Raw genomic sequence first — 20,694 nt, 5'->3', positions numbered from 1 at the left:
CCTGTGTGTGTGTGTGCCTGTGTGTGTGTGTGCCTGTGTGTGTGTGTCTGTGTGTGTACAAAGATGTGTGCACAGGTGGGTATGATGGCTAATGGCTTCCCCTTACTAGTGATATGCTGGAGACCTGGCTGCCCCTTTTGATCTTGACATGATCACTTTAATTCTAACTTTAGAGTCCTATTTTGTGGTTAAACACCCCCTCCCTGAAAGTGCAGTCCACGTAGCAAGACAAGGAGTCATGCATCAGACCCTCTGGTTGGGTATGGAGTAGAGAACAGTGAGGTTTGCTGGGGGTGAGCCTGGCACAGGGTGCCCAGGGGACAGGTGGGAGGAACCACATACTTCAGTCAGCCTTGTGTTGTTTAGATTGGGGCTGTCATTCTGTCACTGAATATCAGTTTGCTAAATTCTCTTCTCTATTTTCATTTAGCTGCTATCACCAAAGTCACCCAGAAGCTTTGCTTTTGCGTCCTGACTGAGCTAGATGTAGCTGAAGAGAGACAGGTTGAAAGGAAAACTGAGTAGAGGCCAGAGGTGATATCCCCCAAGGCCTGGAAGGCTGCTACCTGTGGCCACAGCCACCAAAGTCCAGATTACAAGACTGTGTGGACCCAACCCTTTTGTGCTAAAGGAGGGCTGTTGGCCCACATTATGTAAGGGGGCTCGGGGCTGATGGCCTGCTCAGGAGTTCACTCTCATCGGTAAGCTATGGGAGGAATCTCAGGGTCTGGGGCCAGCCTGAAGGTGGGGACTTCAGAGGGTGGTGGTGGGAGAGGACTTGGGCAGTAGGGGAAGGGTGGTTCAGTTTTGTTCTGGTGAGTAGGTATAGCCCTTCCAATCACTTACTTGGTGAGTTGCACTGGGGGAAGAGGGAGTGCTAGGTTAACAGCTGGGGCTGTTGGTTTCTGAATTTGACATTTGAACCAGGAGTTTCTCTGAAGGGGCTGCTCTATGGGAAGTTTTCCTCTGACCAGGTCCAAGTACCTGACTTTAGAGGTCTGAAATGCTACCATTTCTTCCTCTGGCTCAGAATCCTTCCTTGGGGAGAGGGTTGTCTTCCATTATTTATTAATATTATTTAATCCAGAATACCAGTTCCAGCAAAGCATTTGTCTCCATTAATTTATAGGATGTAATAGGCTGATTGTATTTAAAAATTGAAAGTACCCCAAAGCGAGTCCCTCTAACCTTAGAGATATCTATGTGGTGGTTGGTGAGACTCTGACCACAGATTTTTTTGCTTAGTTTTAGCACAGTCTTCTGTAAAGATTTTTTTTTTATTCCTGTACCAGTTACTCTTTAGTATGTAGATAGGCCACATGTTAACAATCACCTGGCTCAAGTCCAGCAAGGACAGATGAACAAATGCAAGAGTCAGAAGCCTGGTAAAACTGCTACTTTGAAGGCTAATCTTCATTTTACTTGAGACCTTAGTTCTTTGCTCTAGTTGGCAAATCCCTGGTTTCTGGTATGAAGTCTAAGAAGGCAGAAACTGTCCTAGGATTCAGTGAGTCACTTGAATTCTCTCAGCTGTCAGTGGCTTGGAGACAATTTCTGGGACCCAAGCTGACAAGTAAGTTGTTCCTCTCTGTAAGGGCTGCTATGAGGGGCTGCTGTGCAGACCCATGCAAGCCCATTGTGGTGCTAAAAGTGGTCATTTTCCTGGAGACCTCACATCAGGCTGCATCCTCCTCCTTGTCCCTGACACCGGGCTTTGTTTACATTCTGAGCCACCTTGGTGTGGGTCATCGGGACAATGCACTCCTCTTCTGCCTGCCTCCCCTTGCCTGAGGTTTGGGGGAGCTGCAGTCTCAAGAAGAGCTTGGTACTTGTGGGAACTTGTTTTCTCCCTGTGGACTTCAGTGACGACTCTAGAATAAAGCTGCTTCCACCTCCACCTGGCTCTTCAGCAGACTCACAATCAGAAGCAACTAATTCTGGTGCTCAGGCTGCGCTTTAGCACCCAGGTGTGGCCAGTGGTACATCTGACGTAATGGATGTTCCTTCATGGGCCACCAGGCTGCACTGGATTGGACAGCCGTCCAGTGTTGCTTCCAGAAGTGCATCCTGGACCCAGAAGAACCTCCTGGCTTGGTATGCCCCCATGGGGTTCTTGTCCTTAGATTTTGAAATCAATCAATGATAAAGACAAGAACTATGAGGCAATCTACCTTTCCGAGCATTCTTCTCCACCATAGTGGCCCTAGCTGCAGACAGGGAGTGACCTTGGTCATACTTGCTCAATTAAGGCAATTTAGGGGAGCATGCTCACAGCTGCCTTTGGTTCCGGGTATGCCTCTGTGAGAACACAGGAGTACATTCCTCCTGTCATGGGTTGTGGATTTGCCTGACAACAGGGAGTCTCTTGCAAAGGCTGACTTGCCTGGACTATGTAAACATGACCCCTGCCTGACCCAAGCTGGCACCCTCCCAGGGATCCTCTGGAGCTAATCCTTTGACTGCGCTTGTCTTGAAGGATCCCCCACCCATACTTTAATTTTCTTCACTGAAGTAAATGACCAGCTTATCTCAGGAACTTGTCTCCCAGTGGCTGCCAGGGAAGCAAGGGCCTCACGCTCTAGATTCCCTCATACTTGCGTAGTGAGCCAGGTCACCCCCTCATTACTGGATGGTGACCGTGTTCTTCCCCTCTGTGTTGGATACAGACTTCTCTCAGGAATCCTTCTGAGGGAGGGAGGCCAGAGACTCCCTACAGCACTACAGCTTTGTAGTATAATTAATTTCTTCGAGGTCTTTGTTGTTGATCTCATTCAGTCCTTTTCATGGTGTGCTAATCCTTCTTCAGTGGGTAGTTTGTGAAGCTATCAGCCCTTTAATATTGGCAAACTTTAATGAGTACATAAGAGCAGTGAGCACGTTATAATAGCAGAGTGGTTTTCAATCCTTTGCTTCTGTGCCTGCAGAAGACTGAGATGACTGGTATTAAACCTGGAAGTTGTTGCCCGTTACTTGCAGCACTGAACTGCACCTTAGTGGATACTTAGGATAGGAAACCAAGTCTGTCTGTTGGTTTTATAACTGCAGGAGTAGGACAGAAGTGAATAACTTTAGGAGGTTTAACAACTTCATGTAGTTAAGAATATAGGCAAAGATATACATAAAGTGAAATGAGTAGAGGTAGGATAGAAAAGTAGAAATGCTTAGGAAATCTTAGAATGGGCAGGAAGACACTTCCTTGTTTATCTTCCCTGTGAGAGTGAGTCTGTGCCCCAGGGCAAGGGGGCACACCTTGAACTGAAGGTTCTGTGTACTGTTTCCCTAGACCTGTGCAACATGGTAGCTACCAGCCATAAAGAGCTAAAGTATTCAGGTCCTCCATTGCAATAATCACATTTCACATGCTCAACAGCCATATGTGGCTAATGGGTTCTACTGCACAGTGCAGATAGAGAACATATTCGTCATTACAGAATAAATGCCATCTTAGTCAGAGTTGAGGCATTTGTGGTTTGGAAAGGAGTAGGGACAGAGTTTGCTTACAAGAGATACCAGTTTTGGTAACAATATTGGTCCTTTTGACGGCAGTTTGTTTTTGGTGACTGCTGTAACTAGTTAAAACATTTCTCAATGGAAAGCCAAGTTTAGGATGTGCTTTGCTTTTCCTCACTTGCTTTAAGTCCTCAGTGTTTGAAACTTCTCACTCCCTTTTGGCAGATGTTAGGGGGAGCAGGGAATATGGCAGGAAAACATGTAAGACAGATTTTACTTGCTCCCAATGTTCAAAGCTTTTATTAAATACATTTATACATACCTTGTTCCTTGGCACCACTGCCGGAGGAAACAAGCAGTCTTTACACGTTATCAGAGTAGGAAGCAGGGAGGTAGGGATAGCTGTTTAAAACATCACATCACAGGCAGATTCTACTTCCTTTCCTAATGGCCATTACTGTCCAGTCTGTGCCACTTCAAAGGACTCACTGCAGCCTTTCTAGAGTCCCTCTATCAAAAGAAACTGGCTTTTACTAGAGGCAGGAAACCTGGAAAAGCCCAGTCTTAGTGCTGATAAAATGAGAGACTCTCTTCCACTTAACTGGTTTCAGCGTAGGAGGAGAATGGGAATGCTGGGAAAATGCCTGGGCCAGGAAGCTTTGCTTTTATAGCATTTCCCCCCTGTGGACTGTAGGGTTGATTTTTGATCAAGATAAACGGGCCCTACAGATAGTAGAAAGGACATTCCCTTAGTGCATGTTTTCCCTGTGGTGGAATGGTGCTGGTGGATATGCTTTTTCTTTCCCTATATTAGACTAGGAGGATGCTAACTACTGTGGTGGACCCTGCAGTCACAGATTCCCCCAGGGGCTTGTGGTAGAACCTCATGGTTATCACAGGATCATCAGTCTGAATCGAGGTCATGGGGGCTGTCATAGTCAAACTCCTTCTGCACATCCAAAGGGTATTTGCTCCACATTGGTGGTCTGCTGTTGTCTCTTTCTTCTTCGCTGACACTGCTGTAATTGTCAGAGCCTAGAATAAGATAATAGGAATGGGCTCCAATTGTATGGTTTTCTAAATGACCACAAAAGTCCCTTCCCCTCTCAAAAAAGTGTTTTGTATTATAAAATACTTGCTAGAATATAGAACAATTTAAAAAGCAATAAAATTCTTACCATGTAAACCAAGCCCTTTAACATTGGAGTGTTTCATCATTTCTCCCCTAAGTATGGGACTTTCTTTTTTATTGTAACAGTTGTAGTCATATTGTACATCTAATTTTGTTCCCTGCCACTTCCCCAGTAGAATATTCCATAGTTGAATTGTTCCTCTGTTACCAAACACCAAGCAATCCAAGGGTGGTGCCAGCGCACCCTTCCTTTCTCTTCCCCGAGGTACCTAGTCTGTGTTGTTATATTTGTAAATGCACCAATTTACAAGTACCTGAGAAAACCCTGGGACTACTCCTACTGATGAATCTCTCCAGCACTTTATTCAGAGTAGAAGGGAAAAGGACTGTTGGTGGGCAATGACAGAACTAAGGATTTGAACCCAGGCCTGACTGACATTATACCTCCAGCAGCCCCCATGGAAACACCGGTCCTTGCATCTCCTACTGCTCCAACAGCTTGTGGTTGAGCTGCTGCTGCCGCTGCTAAGTTGCTTCAGTCGTGTCCGACTCTGTGTGACCCCATCAATGGCAGCCCACCAGGCTCCCCCGTCCCTGGGATTCTCCAGGCAAGAACACTGGAGTGGGTTTCCATTTCCTTCTCCAATGCATGAAAGTGAAAAGTGAAAGTGAAGTCGCTCAGTTGTGTCTGACTCTTAGTGACCCTACGGACTGCAGCCCACCAGGCTCCTCAGTCCATGGGATTTTCCAGGCGAGAGTACTGGAGTGGGGTGCCACTGCCTTCTCCAGTGGTTGAGCTAGTGGAGCTCAAATGGCAGAAAAGGAAAACCAGCTAAGATATACCTGTCAATCTTGCTCACACCTCAGTCCCAGATCCCATCAATCCCTCCCCAACCAGGGCTGCTATTACCTACCTCTGGAATCTTCATCACTGTTCTCCTCCTCTGGGTACTCATTGCGCCAGTTATTCTCACTGTTTTCGTCATCTTCATCATCATAAATGTCCTCTGGTTGTTGGTCGTCATTCACCTGCACATCTCAACACAAACGTGAGTGTAAGTCAAAACCTCTAAAGGTATGCTCTGAGGGAAGCTATTAGCAGACCAACTTGGAGAGACATCATTTAAGGGTGATGTGTGAAAAAGAGAAAACGGAGCAGTCTGCTAGTGGCTATAGTAACCTCAGGCATTTATAATAATTTTTTCCTTTTAAGCAAGGGTAAGAACAATGATCATGAATAGAACCTAGGGAGGCAAAGCAAGGGATTGGGTAATAAGCTTAGGCTGCTTCATGGGGCCCCTTACCAACTCCCACTCGTGGCTGTAGGGCTGCACAGAGAGGATGTTCTCAATCCATCTTGGAGTCGCCCTTTCCAAATAGTAAATGTCATACACAAAGTCGTCCTTTTGTTCCTTCTGATGCCCAGAACTTGGTCCATATTGAGAGACATTCAACCCCTCACGGATCAACTCTACGCAGTTGCAGAGGATCACATCTGGGTCAGATTTCTGTAAAGTGAACATCAGATGACACATGCATAACCTAAAATATGGATGTCCCAAGAGGAAGAACCTAAGAGCTTGGTGAAGGAAGCCTTCCTGCAGTTCTATGTGGAATTCAAGATTCTTATCCCCATGGCCAACTAGTCTCTTCATTTTTCTATGAAATAAAACAACAAACAGTCTATAAAATTAACATGTAGTAGTACTTTTACGGGAGAAGCTTATAAGATAGTGTCCTACTCTTCTGTGGGTTGATCCAAGAGAGCCCACAGGAACACTAGAGGAAGGGGAGAGCCAGCACAAGTGGTTCATCTCAACCCAGGCTCTGCTTCTGCAGATCTTCTGAGTTCCTTTGGTATGATGTTCTCCCTTTGGAGATCCACAGGCCCACTGCTGCACCCCTAGTTGACAATCAAATGGGTCTGTATTTTGTGTGGCCACCTCTAGGGCCCTAAGGGCGTTTCTCGGACTAGTACCTGGTGCCTAGTACCAGCCATCACCCACCACTAGCTTGCTCACACTGACATCCTGCTTTTGCTCACAAACTAGGAGGGGACTCAATAATCCTTTTTCTGATAGTTTGAGATGTACTGCCCCAGAACAGAACTTGCCCAGGTAAGATGTGCTCCAGTGGCAAGAGGCTGTGTTATCCAGGGTAGCACGGGTTAATTTGGAAACGAGAGGGACATGCTGCAAGTCACTCTTGACAGGTTCATCACTGAAAGTTGTACAGCTCAAACCAAACACCATATGGGGGGAAGAGGGTGTGTCCCATGGTCAAGGCAGATAAAGGGAGAACAATGTTCTCATCTTTTACAAGCTAAACAGAATTAATTCTTCCTTGTCCCAAAGTTAAGAAGAACTAGACATGTCAGGTTTTGTGAAGACTCTTGACCAACCTCAAAGCTGTTTACAAGAAAAGTTCTGACTGTAACTCACAAGTCCACAGACCTCAGTTCAAATTATGCAGCCGTTAAATATTAAAAAAAAATTTACAGAAGTCACCAAAACAAAAATGCTAGACACAGAAAATAAACCAGTTTTATTCCAGTTATCTTTGGGACGGGGGTAAAATGAATGCATTTTCTCCCACTTTATTTTTTGAGGCTATGCCTGACCAGGGATTGAACCCACACCCCCTGCAGTAGAAGCAAGGAGTCTTAACACTGCACTGCTAAGGAAGTTACCCGCCCCTCCCTTTATTTTTCTTTCTTCATAAAAGAAAAAAAAATTTAGATCTAGTCTATGTTTCTTTACCTATATTTTCAATTATGCTACATACTGTTGTTAAAGTATTTTTCCATCTTGCCAGTCCTCATGGTTACCAATTTAATGGTCTAACCTGTTGTATATGTCAGTTTCTATACATAATTGTTAGCCTCCATACACAGCACTGTGATGAACGTGTCATTTCTTGCATTTGAAAAATGGAGATTAAGAGTACCTACCTTATATGGTTTTTGTGAGGATAAAATCAGTTAAAGTAAAAAAAGAATCTAGCATAGTACTGGACACATTACTTAGTATACGAACAGTAGCTTTTGTTAATACCATAGCTATTTGCTTCTGTGGAATTATTTCCCTAGGATAAATCCTGGGGGTGAGATTGCTATCACTAATTTTAAAGTTTCTTTAGATTTTTGGATGGCTTTAGTGTGCAAACAGTAAGAATAGTTTGAAAAATAGGCTCCAATGTATTTTTAGGATGCCTGATATCACTGTAATGCATCAATTTTAAGCACTACAATCACGTACAATTTTAATCAGAGCCTCACCAACAGTGTTATCAGCAACCCTTTTCCCAGTCATCTAGTAAGCATAAAACCTCAAGTGTGCTTTCAGTTTAAATTTATGTTTTTTAATAATCTGCAAACATTTTTGATGGGTTTACAGTTTGTACTGCGTTGTTGGGAAAATCTGTGTTCAGATCCTTCCTAGCTTATCTACTAATTTTTCTTAGATTATTTAATGGGCTATTTAACTGACTTGATTCCACTGAACATGGGTTCACTTTTAAAATGTGTAACTTATGACACAGTCTGGAATTAGTTTTGGTAAAACAGATGGCTATCATGTCCAGGTATACTAGTAATACAATTGAATATTTTTTGCTTGATATATTTTGAATATAAATTTCATTTTGGGGGGCTTCCCTGGTGGCTCAGTGGTAAAGAACCTGCCTGCATTGGCAGGCATGGGTTCAATCCCTGTTCCATGAAGATCACACGTGCCTTGGAGTAACTAAGTATGTGAGCCACAACTGCTGAGCTCATGCTCTAGAGCCTGGGAGCTGCAACTTCTGAGTCCACGTGTTACAACTACTGAAGCCCGTGTGGCCTAGAGCCTGTGCTCTGCAACAAAACAAGCCACCACAATGAGAAGATTGTGCACTGCAACTAGGGGGTGGCCCCCACTCACCGCAACCAGAGAAAAGCCCAGGCAGCAACAAAGACACAACATAGCCAAAAACTGTTTTGTTTGTTTTTCATTTTTTAAACTTCAGAAACCATTAAAAGGAATGATATTTGAAAAATGTTTATTAAGAGAAGGCATACCTTATTGAGAATTTTCTATTTCTCTGATCTTATTGCATGTAGTTGACTTTGTTTTTTGCAAGTGAGGTACTAATTTAGAAAATGTAATTAGTAGAAAGTAACACTGAATTAAATGTGAGGAAGACTTGCATTCTAATCCTAAATCTGCCTCAAACTTGGTATGCTACCCAGGCCTGGACCTTTAATCTTTCTTTCATGAGTTTTCCCATCGGCTTTATTTTTACATTGGTCAAAATCTCCAGGGATTCCCCATCTCAGGGTGAAAGGCAAGGTGTGTACTTGAAAGGATCTAGCAGATACCCTCTTCCAAAATTCCTTACTATCTTCTCCCAGCTCACTGGGCTCCAGGCACATTGACCTTGCAAACACCAGACAAATTTGGCTTCTGGGTCTCTGCACTTACGGCTCCTCAGTATGGAATCCCTTTCCCCAAGACATCTGCAGTGCCTAGCCATTCACCTCCTTCAAGTCTTCACCCAAAAGTCATTTCAGTGAAAATAACACTGAAATAGGACCATGCTTTTCCTCTTTTCTTTGCCCCTTTTATGGCCCATATCACCATGTGATATTGAAATTATATGTTTGATGTTTCTCTTCTCCACCTGAATGCTGGGTCCTCATTGCTATACCCACAGAACCTAAGAATCATACCTGGCGCTGCGTAAATGTTGAATGGATAACCTAACCTGAAAATTGTGGCTATCAAGCTGGATCGATCATCCATTTCTGAAGTGAGGCCACGTGTACCCTCTTCAACTGTGTGCTGACTTTGCGCACTATTTGTCCAGAGAAGCCCAGAGCTCGACTCCGGGTCTGTACTCACTTTGCAGGAGATCGCGGCGGCGGCGGCGACCTCTGCATCTTCTTCGTGGACCAGGTCTAATAGCTGAAAGCTTGCGTCGTCGGCGGCTTTTGGGGTTCCTGACGCATCCTCGGAGTCCAAGCTGTCCGAGGGAATTCCCGAGGATCGGTGGCTAGAGACTACTCTGTAGCGGCCTTCCTGTCGGATCTCCCGAGCAGAGGCGCGGAGATGATGGCGGATACGTTGCTGGCTGCCCTGGGACGGGCGCAGGGCGGCCCGCAGAAGCGGCTGGACTGGCTCCTCCTAGGGTGGGGGGAGAAGCAGAGGTGTGGGGCGGCATAAACAGGGGTTGGTGAAAGGGTCACGGATAAGGATGCAACCCAGCTGTACCCTAAGATCCCTTTCACAGCGGCTCCTTCCTGGCCTAATACCTGTGAGCGCACGGTGGCCACCAACTGGAAGATATTATTTTCTGCTGCTCTCTCCAGATCCTCTGGAGATGTGTTTGGAGTTTCCAATTCAACTGCGCTGGAGCGGAGGCGTTTACAAGCGAGGACCAAAGCCTCGGCGGGCTCTGCGCCGAGCTTCCGCTTCACCCGGAGCACAGCTGTACTTCCAGCCTCCATACCGGCTGCCGTGGAGCATTGTGGGAATGTGTTGGGTGTGACGGAAAAGCTTTTCAGTTCCGCTTCCGGGCCCCGCCCCCCGGCACACTCAGCGAGGCTAGGGAGGTCCTGGCTTCCCACGCCGGTCGCGGCAAGATGGCGGTGGCGCACGAAGTGAATGGAGATGTTCCCGCGTCGGGTGAGACGCTGGACGGGTTGGGAAGGTGGGGTCGCGGTTGAAGGCTCGAATGCAGCCAGAAACGTACTCAGCCTACGGCCTCGGTCGTACTTGAACACTGAGGTACACACCTCTTCGGGACTCCGAAGAAAATGAGGACGGCTCAGAGCTCCCGAACCGGCGGTAGTGCGGGTTTCTAGGGGGTCCCCGCCTCTGCCATTCAGTCGGGTAATTGCTTCTGGCTTGGCTTGTGACTGAGCACCTTCGCGGGGAATACCTGGCACCTCCCCTCAGCGACAGAGACCCTCACCTCAGTCTTTGGGAGCTTCCGGCTATCGCACCCTGACTGGTCCACGGTCCCCTGGTTCACAGGTCTTTCCCAGTCACAGTGTTCTCAGTAGCTGGAAACCAGTCTGTTTACCACACATTGGTCAGAGAGTCCCTGTAAAAGCGTACACCCACCGTTTGTTGTTCAGTCGCTCAGTCGTGTCCGACTCTTTGCGACATCCGCCTTAGATACTCCTTTGCTTAAAACCGTTGAGTGGCTCTCAGTGCATCTAGAACAAAATCAAAACACCTTTCCAAAGTCAGCGTGGCACAACGGTTTGCAGAAGCCCACATGCCTAATCTCCCATCATTTCCTCTGCTCAAAGTGCTTCAGTCACTCAGACTTTTGTAACTCTGCACCTAATTCTTGACATTTTACGTCGTGTTCTTGGAAAAGTTGGGGTAAGGATTCCTGAAATATGAGCATTACACTATCATAGCTTTTAACCCGGCTTATCTTTCAGGCCTCAACTTAGATAACTGTTTTTCTCAGCTTTTCCATAACTTTGTTGTTCTCTTTCCCAGCACCCTCTGCATTTCCTTTCTTGCCCTCAGGTAGTCTAATTATTTTATTTACTCTTTTTCTCTCATTAGGATCTATAAATTCTTGGAGGGCAAGAACCTCCTTTCTCTTTATGGTAGTTCTCCAGTCCTAATACAGTACCTGGCATACAGAAGGTGCCTAGTAAATTTTGAGGTCTACTCTGAAATCTGACTAGTAAAGCAATTAAGGCTTGGCAGTTGATTTCCATCCCCTCCTTGTAAATAACCATGTGATTACACAGCTCTTGGAGAATGAGGAGGAGATTAGAGTATCCCTATCCTGACTCTAGACTGTGGGCTCCTTCTGGGAGAGACGACAAGTCATAGTAATACATGAGGGGATTCATGTGTGGAGGATATGTAGTGTTCACCCAGAGAGGTTACAGGACATAGTTTCTGTCCTCGAGCATTTATTTAGATTTATATAAAACCAGTGACTTCTTTATAGTTCTGAAAAGACACTGTGGTCCTAGTTACAGCCTCTGCAACATCATAGATGAAAAGAGAATTCCATAAATTACAATATTTTACTTCCCCTTAACCTTTAAGTGACTTCACGATTGATTACACATGGACCAGAGGATAAGGGTTTTAGGAGTCTCCACAGTATGGACCCCATCAACGTGTTTGACTTCTTGTTCAATGGAACTTCAGGTTAATTTATTAAAGGTTCATTGTGCATGATTTTTTAAGCCTCTCTAATCTGGTGAAGTACTTTCTCCCTTCCCGCATCTAAATCCTACCCATCTTTTAAACTTCTTTCTACTACAGCATTTGTTGGAAGTGTTTTCTAAAGCATATTATAGATTATGGTAGTTCTAGATACTCTCCCTTTTAATGACATTAGCTTATGAGATATGCAGAGCTGATTCTAGCAGTGCTTTTCAAGCTGTAGGTTCAAACCCTTTGGTGAGTTATTAAAACAATTTAGTGGATTATGACCTGCATGACAAATAAAAATTAAATATAGTGGACTATATCAGAGGGTCTTGCCTACATGAAGACTAAGTAATTGTTTTGTGAAACTTTATATTGCGTGTGTGTGTTGTGTCTCAAGGTAAAATATATTTCTTACTGGGTTGTCAGAAAGCTTGATAACCACTAAATTAGAGAGTAGATATACTAAAGTAGAGTTTTGCTGAAGGACTAATTGACTACTTTCAACCAGGCTAGTGACTGAGTCTTTTCAGAAAAGATTGTTCCCCATCCTCTAGTATAAGAATTCAGAGTTTACTTAGTTTAGATGACTTCAGAAGAAAGTCAGTAACTCTGGCCAGTAAAATGCCTTACAAATGTTTAGGGTCTTGCGGAGTAGGCATTCTTTCTAATGTTTACAGATGATGGATCAGTGCTTATCAAGGAATGAAGGAAAGTGTGGAACACTTACTGTTTTTTGAATAGTAAGACGGAGGGCACTGTGAGAGGCCATGTCTGCTGAGAAGTACCTTCAGACTTTGAGCTGTGGTATTTCTCTCAGAAATAGATCTTTGGTGGGAAACAGGCCATATAAGACATTTATCTGGTGACATTTCATTTATTCGAAGCCTTTTATTTTAGATGAAGAAAGTTAAAGTTGCTTTTAAAATTCAATACTGAGTAGATAAGAAGTAATTGACATAACAGTAATATAATAACATAATAGTGAGGCACTAAGAATGACAGTATAATTACAAAAAGAACAATTACTATTACTTTTGAAGTCCCCTGTGAAAGCCTTTGTGGATTCCATCCTTTTCCCTTCATTCCTATAGGTAACCACTGTCATCATTCCCTGTTACACTTTTGGTGTGATCCCTGAAGACCATATTTTCTGTTGCATAATTATGAATTTCATGTGAATACAATCATGTATACTCTGTGGTTTGCTTATTCTTTGGCTTGGTGTTATATTTTGGGGATTGTTCATGTTTGAATATTAGCTATGATTTATTTACTCAAGTGAGGTTTACTTAGGTGATTTGAATTACTATTTCTTTGCATATTTCCTTAAACTAAATGTTTACTATTCTAAGACAGTATTGCTGACACTCCTTTACCACCACCTCAGTCTCTTTGTGTTCTCCCTTTTCCTTCTAGCCCTTTCTTCTGCTTTATTTCTCTTCTCACCTGCCTTCACCTGAGGCTGTACTCAGGTGCAACTCTGAGGCTCATTTGAACCCATTGAAACCATGGAGGCCTGCTGAAGTTTCCAGATAGCTTTCTGAATTTTTGTCTTAATGATTTTTGATGTTGTGTGCTGAGTATAAAACTAAGTAACTTGATGGGAAGATCAAAATTCTGATGAACAAATATTTTCAGTGTCTTGACATTTTCATCCATTTCATGAGTTCTTTTTTGTCCCCCCTTGTCTTAAAAATTCATTTTCCTCTATATTTTGGGGCATTATGATTTGAATAGATTTCTGACGATCAGATTTGTCTACAAGAAGTCAGCTAGCAAGGCTGCTTTTCTCTGCTAAAGCTGAGAAGCTGATTGACATCATGAAAGTCTTCTGCGGGCGGGCCAATCCGACCACAGGATCTGTGGAGTGGCTGGAGGAGGATGAGCATTATGACTACCACCAGGAGATTGCAAGGTAACGGGTTTTTTTTGTTTTTTTCCCCGCAGTTCACTGTAGCTGGGTAGGGCCATTGATCTCAAAGCAGATGCCTTGGAATCCAGTCTGAGTGGGGAATAGATTGTCACCAAGTGCTGCTGACGAGGGCAGTGTTGCTCACCAGCAGGTCTGCTCAGCCGGGTAGGTATGTGTGGGAGTTCCACAAAGTCATATCTGTGTGGAGAGTCAGATGTTGTGTAGCAGCCATACCAGAGCCCCAGAGGATTTGTCTAGTGGATCAGAGAGGACCCAGGGTTCAGTAGTAGTAACAGCAATAGACGAGCTTATAAAATTTAATTATTGTGTCATGAAATGATGACACATTTATCATATGGTTAAATTCTCTTTAATGGAAAACGTGGGGAAGAGTGATTTTTTTTTTCCTTTGGAGGGATATTTAAAAGTATGTCAGTGAGTTACTGTTATTAAGCAATCATTAAGTGTATACAACACTGTGAAGACTGTGAATATCAAAATGAAGAAGATAAGGTTCTGGTTCTCAAAGAACATGCAGATTTGTGGAAGAGACATATATAAAAAATTATGACACCATGACATGAAGATCAGTGGAAATGGGCACAAAAGTGCATGGAAGCATCAAGAACCAGCTGTGCTGGGAGAGTGATAATTTGAATGATTTCCCAAATCTAAAGAGAGGGTGATTGCTTTCCAGGCAGCAGAGATTATGTGTAGACTTGCAGATGAGCTAGTTTGGGGAATGACTAGCAGGTCAGTGTGACTGGAGTGTGGTGCAAAAGTAGCGCTGTGGTGAGGGAGGCTGCTGAAAAGGTAGGTGGGGTCATGTTGTAGTTGGTGGGAGCAAAATGCTGGAAGAGGAGCATGGTTGTCTTAAGTTCTAGTTTTGCCACTTAAGTCTGTGACATCAGCCAAGCTTCTAAACTTCTCTGAGCCTTGAAGTAGTAATATATGCCCCGTGTACAGTATAACAGTACATGCCTCAGTATAAAAACATTTATCCCATAGTATGATACCCTTTTCTTACCATCATTTGATGATTGAATGAAGTACAATGTTTGGTACAGAATAAGAGCTCAAACACATTACTTTCTAAGTATTTTGGATGTTATTTTCTGAGTGATTGAGATGTTAAATAGGGAAGAAAATAGATGAGGTTGCATTTTGGAACATTCCCTGAGAGCAGTGTGGAAAGAGTGTTGGAGGGAGCAAACAACTTCTGGGCATTTGGATAGATATTGCAGCCCCATGGCTGAGACAGCAGATGTGGAGAGAGGAGGAGAAAGCTTTGAGGGAGCCTAAGTTTGTAACTCTTGGGTGCAATGATGGAAAGAGAGAAAAAATTGAAGAAGCACCAAGATTTCTGATTTGAGTAAGTGGATGGAAAACAGTTCCATCACAAGGAGAACACAGGAGGAATGAATGTTGTTGGGAGATGAAGATTAGTATCGGGTTTGACCATCCAGATGGAAGTGCCAGTGGGCAGATAAATTATGGATCTGGACAGTTTGCAGTTATTAGTGAGAGTTGAAGCTGGAAGAGGTTGCAGGCTTTCAGAGATCGTGTGGGATGAGAAAGGTAGAGGGCTGAAGAAAGAATCCTGGAATATCTGGTGAGGCAAGACAACCAGCAGGGGATGGCCAGAGAGTAGAAAGGAAGAGAACATTTCAGAAAGGGGAATGTCCAGCAGGGTCAGAGAAATCCTAGCTGTTAAGTGATGGGAATGAGCTGGTGGTGCTTAGGGAGAGTGATGTCCGTGGAGTGGGAGGAGTGGATGGCTGATGAGGCAGGGAAGATCGGGTGTGAAAATGTCCCTTTTGAGGTGAAGGAAAGTAGAAAGGACCAGATTTCAACTAAACACTCATAGGTAGGTTCACATGTTAAAAACCTTGGTGGTGAAGGTGAAGTCGCTCAGTTGTGTCCAACTCTTTGTGACCCCATGGACTGTAGCCTACCAGGCTCCTCCGTCCAGGGGATTCTCTAGGCAAGAATGCTGGAGTGGGTTGCAAAAACCTTGGTATGTCATTTAAAAAAAGAAGCAGCAGAACCGTTTGTTTTTGGCGCAGTGCTCCTCAAAATGTGGAGTATGAAATGCCTGTGTCACAGTTGTCTGGAGCACCAGTTCAAGTGCAGATTTCCAAACTCCAGCTCCATCTTCTGGATCAGAAGTTCTTTGCATTGTGGGAAGCCACATGTTAAAAAAAAAAAAAAAAAAACTCTCCATTAATTCTGATGTTGATTGGAAGCTGGAGGCCCTCTCTTTCGTGAGAGTGCCTTAATTCTCACCTGGAACTCTCAGCATCTTTGTGCTGAATCTGCTGAGTTCTGGGGATTATCCTAACCCTGCCAGAGATTTTTCAGATTTCTGTATTACTATGGTAGAACATACAGATAAGCAGCCCTCTTCTCTGTAGTTTGATGAGCTCTTCTTAGTTGTCCCTGATAACATCAGGGAAAGTGCCTTCACAGACACAGCAGGCATATAGATTCTCTTTTCCCTGATTGTTCTCCTTGGTGTTCCTTCCGTCTGTGGTTATCCCTGTATACAAATGTATGTAAGACTATGTGAAGTGTTAGACACATCTGAGTTGTTCTTGAGGAAAAAAATTATATGATGTATAACATGATCAGTATGCTAGGACTGTGGAATTACTGTGACAGGGCCAACTATCACAGGAGTTTCAATCCAAGATTCTTTACTAAAAATAAGAATGTTTCTCTAAGATATTTTTTCCTGCAGTATGAGAGAATGACAGCTTATAGCTCTGTTAAAATAGTTTAAAATGGACCAGATGTTTGTTCTATCTGATGTAGGAATGCATTTATGTATGTGAATATTCTCATACATTGATGTTTATCATTATTAGCAGAGGTTTCTAACCTTTTTATTTTTTTTAGGTCATCCTATGCTGATATGTTGCATGACAAAGATAGGGTAAGTGTAAAAGGAAACTGTTATTTATTTATTTATCTTTTTGAAACTGTTATCTTAAAGTAGTGTTTGAAACCTTCCACTACGCGGTTAAAAACTGCCCCCAGAGCCATGCTGTTAGAATGATGCAGAGAGGCAGCAGTAGGGTGCACTGCTTGGGAAAGCAGGAGTCTGGATCCTTCTTGCTCCTCTGTTGCTGACTTGAGCATGACCTTGGAGAAAACATGAGACCTCTGCAGACCTCACTTATTAGAATTTATAATGAGTGGGCCATACTAGCTGATTTCCATGATCTCTGGATAAAAAATACAGTTTTACCTGGAATATTTACTTTGTAATTTTAAAATAGAATCTCTAGAGGTCACTGCAGATTGTATTTTGTAAAGTATATTTGGCTTTCACTGCAGAATTACATTTCAGCTTTTCTCCTTCTTTTTTGTTTCATCTGAGTTCTCTTTGTTTGAATTATGTTACAATTCTGATCTTATCATGGTTAGCAACCCAGGATTTCCTGGTCTCCCAGAGTGCTTACCTAGTCAGCCTCATCCAGATCATTCAGAAATTGGGAGGCTTGAAGGAGAGGGATGCAGGGCGAGGCTTAAAAACTGAGCAGTGCTTGGCAGAAGGATCAGGGCACATGGTGGGGCTGGTCATGAGGCTGTGTCGGTAGCAGTGTCTCTTTCACCCAGCTTGGATTAACTGCCTGCTTCTTGGCAACGCTGTGACAGAAGGGCCTCCTTAAGCACCATTAGTGTTCAGACTACACCACAGGGGCTACGTGCCTCCCTCATTTTTGTCAAATATCTGAGTGCCTTTGCTGATCTGCTGAGGAATTGCAGAATGGGGAACAAACATTGTTGGCTTTTGACTAATCCTCTGTAGTTTTAATATTCTTGACTTCTTGTTGGACTCATGGGCCTGTGAGCCTCTCTGATTTTTAGTGTCGTCTCCAGAGAGGGTCCTTTTTGACCCAGCTTTCAGAGGATTTGGACAAATGGCATTGTCATCCATCTGGTCAGCCAAGCCAGAAAGATGATGTCTTTCCCTTATCTAAGCCTGTAGTTGATTGACCACCAAATTCTATTGTTCTTTCAACCCCACTGCCTGTGCAGCCCTCATTGACTGGTGTCGGCCCCTCTTTTACTTCCTCTGTACAGCAGCCCTAAAACCCTTCAGTGTCCTCTTGCTACCTTTGAGATAAACTTCAAATTCCTTGATGGAATATTCTTGAGTCTTCATTATTTAACTCTTAACTTCTATTCTCCCCTTCCCAGTTCTACACATGAGGAAATGGAGTCAGAAGTTGCTGGTTAGTGACAGTCAAGAAAAACATGTTTCTCTGTACTTTTGTATGGTTCCTTACATTTTGTTGTTGTTTTAAAAAACTTCTATTATCCCATAAAATCAATCCTGGTACTCAGCCTTCTGGTTGTTCCCCCTCCCACAAGGCAACCACTGATAGATTTTCTGTCTGTATAGTTTTTGCCTTTTTTGGAAATTTTATCTAAATGAAATCATATAATATGTAGTCTATGTGTCTTTTTTCCTTCATTTATCATTTGAGGATCATTCATGTTGAGTGTGTTAGTATCCATTCCTTTGTATTGCTGAGTAATACTCCATTATATGGATATACTGTATTTTATCCATTTACCAATTGGTAGACATTTGGATTGTTTACAGTTTTTGGCTGTTTGGAATAGTCCTGCTTTGAACATTCACATGTAAGTCTTTATGTGGACATGTTTTCATTTCTTTCGTATAAATACATCAGTACAATTGCTGGGTCTATATGTTGAGTGTACGTTATTTAGCTTTGTAGTTTTAATATATTTGGAAGGCAAATAAGCACATGAAATGATTTTTTCTAATGACTAATGGTGTCAAACATCATTTTATGTGCTGATTTGCCATCCAAATGTCATCTTTAGTGTAGTCTAGGATTATGAACTCACATGGGACTCTATGGATACTGCCAGTTGTCTTTTAAGAGGCTCCAGTAGTAGCTTCAAAGTTGGATAATTAAAAAGTGATAGCTGTGCACATTTCATTGTCTTTTTTCTTTATGTCAGGAGAAAAGATATTTCTGATGTGCTAAATAAACATGTGGAGGTAAATTAGCAGCATGACTAATTTAGTCATTGCTGTCAGTCACCTGCAGACAACAGTCAATAACTTCCAAGTTACATTTGGTATTTTTTTGTGTTGTGTGATGGTTTTGTATGTTAAGAAAATTGAAAAAGTATTGCATGTGTTTTAGTATTTGTTGTATAGAAAATATAACTTTTTTAAATTAAAAAAGTTTTTAAAGTGATAGCTTATTTAATGGATGCTATTTATTTGGCACATATCCCAACCCTTGTTTTCCTGTTGAGGATGCTGCTGATGAGGGTTCTCAGGTGATCAGCTCACAGATTGAACTGAAGCTCCTGAACCAGCTCTTAGACCTGTTCTCTTTCCATTACCTGATAGCCACAGCTACACAGAGAAATCTGCACCCTCCTGCTTTTTGTGGAGATAGTGTATTTGATGTTCATTTTCCTAGTTCAACAATTCTATCAGTTGCCATCCTGATTTTTTTTTTTTAACTTTTTTTCTTTCTTCGCCATAAAAAGCATATAACATAAAATGCCATACTGATTTTATCCAAGACAAAAATGCAATTACTTTAGGAGTCAAATATTTCTGTGAGGCTTATTGTGAAAAATAACAGTCCCCTGGTGTATCATTTCCCCCAGACAGAACATTTTTATGCTTATACTCAGAGGCAACCTCCTTTCTTCTCTTTGAGCTGTTTGTTTTATGTTTACTTCCAGACCTAAATAACTATTATCTATTGACTTCCCTACTGTAAGAGCTAAGAATTTGATATTCTTTCAGCTCCTCCTTCCCACTCGTTCTCCTTTCCTCCCAGCACAGTTATAATTTTTGCAAAATTAATATTCACTGTTTCAGTAGGCAAATCACTTAAATCTTTATGCCTCTGTTTTCTCATCTGTAAAATAGGGATAACAATAATAGCTCCTTTTGTGATGAGGTAAATGCTTATATAAACGTGTGTTAGTTAAAATCATGTTGACTATTATTAGGCATGTGTAAACACTGTTCACAGTTGACCTGTGTGATAATTTTGATTGCTTTTCCTTTCTTGCATTATTCTTTGTTAATAATTAACTTATTTTTGCTTTGTGTTTTATGTAGTCATCCTTTTATGCCCAGACTTTCTCTCAGCAGTCTAAAATTTCTTTCCAAAGGAAGGTCAAAACAGTCGGCTGTTCTGTCAGTTTCATCTTAGAGACTGTTTCTGGGGTCATTTTCCCCGGCCTCAGTCTGGACGAGGTGCATTTTAGACCTGAGGTTCTTGTTGTCTGTAGATTTTCTTTGCTCCTCTTTTTGTATTGAGTCCTCCGTTTCCTGAGTCCCCTGTGTTCCTCTTTGGTTCCCTCCCTCTTTAGTGAAGCTCATCCTTTATCACATTACTCTGAGAGGGTTCATGGAGAGGAAGCTTTTTGATAGAAAAAACTTCTTTATTCTGTCCTCACACTAAGGGCTGGATTCTAGTTTGGAAATCACTTCACTTCATAATTTTGACATTATCACTCCATTTGCTTTTAGAGTTCAGTGTTGCTATTTTGAAATATAGTACTATTCTTTTTTTTTTTTTGGCTACACCGCACAGCCTGTGAGATCCTAGGGCCAGGTACTTAATTAGCCAAAGTGTTACAGAGGAAAAAAAAGTATATATATGTGATTAAATTACTAAGGATCTGAACTAAAAACAAAGAAACAGTTTCCTGAGAAGAAAGTATTGTTTAGCCCAGGAAGCCGTATGAATTAAGAGTCTAGTGAGGAAACCAAAAGCCACATTATATGTTTCAATGGGCTTCCCTGGTGACTTAATGGTAAAGAATCCCCCTGCCAATGCAGGAGACATGAGTTCAATCCCTGGGTCTTGAAGATATCCTATAGGAGGAAATGGCAACCCACTCCAGTGTTCTTTCCTGGAAAATTACATCAACAGAGGAGTCTGGTGGGCTACAGTCCATGGGGTTGCAAAGAGTCAGACACCACTGAGCACACAAGCATATGCATCTGT

The 20,694-nt window shown here is 42.7% G+C and overlaps 3 protein-coding genes and 1 non-coding gene across 12 annotated transcripts in view; 3 read left to right on the top strand and 1 right to left on the bottom strand.

Annotated features, from left to right (window-relative positions):
* SLC7A6 (solute carrier family 7 member 6) overlaps window positions 1-7,610 on the top strand; it is a 35,882-nt gene extending 28,272 nt beyond the window's left edge. For 3 of the 5 annotated variants that reach the window (XM_040253304.1, XM_040253303.1, XM_040253302.1), the window contains 2 exons: window positions 431-701; window positions 6,009-7,610. In XM_040253304.1, coding sequence (XP_040109238.1) covers window positions 431-525 — 95 coding nt within the window. In that variant the 3' untranslated portion in view covers window positions 526-701; window positions 6,009-7,610. The remainder of the gene's footprint in view (window positions 1-430; window positions 702-6,008) is intronic. The other 2 variants (XM_040253306.1, XM_040253305.1) reach the window with 1 other exon arrangement.
* PRMT7 (protein arginine methyltransferase 7) overlaps window positions 528-20,694 on the top strand; it is a 48,317-nt gene continuing 28,150 nt past the window's right edge. The window contains exons 1-4 of one of the 5 annotated variants that reach the window (XM_040253274.1): window positions 528-534; window positions 11,249-11,748; window positions 13,492-13,669; window positions 16,565-16,601. In XM_040253274.1, the coding sequence (XP_040109208.1) occupies window positions 13,575-13,669; window positions 16,565-16,601 (132 nt within the window). In that variant the 5' untranslated portion in view covers window positions 528-534; window positions 11,249-11,748; window positions 13,492-13,574. Of the gene's footprint in view, window positions 535-10,138; window positions 10,246-10,266; window positions 11,764-13,170; window positions 13,670-16,564; window positions 16,602-20,694 lie in introns of those variants that run through there. The other 4 variants (XM_040253272.1, XM_040253276.1, XM_040253273.1 and 1 more) reach the window with 4 other exon arrangements.
* Window positions 4,143-10,117, bottom strand: SLC7A6OS (solute carrier family 7 member 6 opposite strand). The gene is made up of 5 exons (XM_040253348.1): window positions 9,873-10,117; window positions 9,463-9,744; window positions 5,887-6,090; window positions 5,497-5,611; window positions 4,143-4,485 (listed from the first exon to the last, which is right to left on the bottom strand). Exons 1-5 carry the CDS (start codon window positions 10,065-10,067, stop codon window positions 4,355-4,357), a joined length of 927 nt encoding a protein of 308 aa, XP_040109282.1. The 5' UTR covers window positions 10,068-10,117; the 3' UTR covers window positions 4,143-4,354.
* On the top strand, window positions 18,637-18,765 carry LOC120873350. The gene has a single exon (XR_005723427.1). It is a non-coding gene; the product is annotated as a small nucleolar RNA SNORA19 (small nucleolar RNA).

Source organism: Oryx dammah, unplaced genomic scaffold (assembly GCF_014754425.2).
Source record: "Oryx dammah isolate SB20612 unplaced genomic scaffold, SCBI_Odam_1.1 HiC_scaffold_13, whole genome shotgun sequence".
NCBI lineage: Eukaryota > Metazoa > Chordata > Mammalia > Artiodactyla > Bovidae > Oryx > Oryx dammah.
Note: the sequence above shows the minus strand (reverse complement) of the source record. Positions and strands in the feature narration are given on the sequence as shown.

Excerpts from the sequence above, each read along its gene's own strand:
- SLC7A6OS (XM_040253348.1), bottom strand. The coding sequence starts at position 10,067 with ATGGAGGCTGGAAGTACAGCTGTGCTCCGGGTGAAGCGGAAGCTCGGC. Across the intron at positions 6,091-9,462 it reads CCGCCGCGATCTCCTGCAAA|AAATCTGACCCAGATGTGAT; the intron begins GTGAGTACAGAC and ends TTCACTTTACAG. Across the intron at positions 4,486-5,496 it reads CAGTGATGAAGATTCCAGAG|GCTCTGACAATTACAGCAGT; the intron begins GTAGGTAATAGC and ends ATCTTATTCTAG.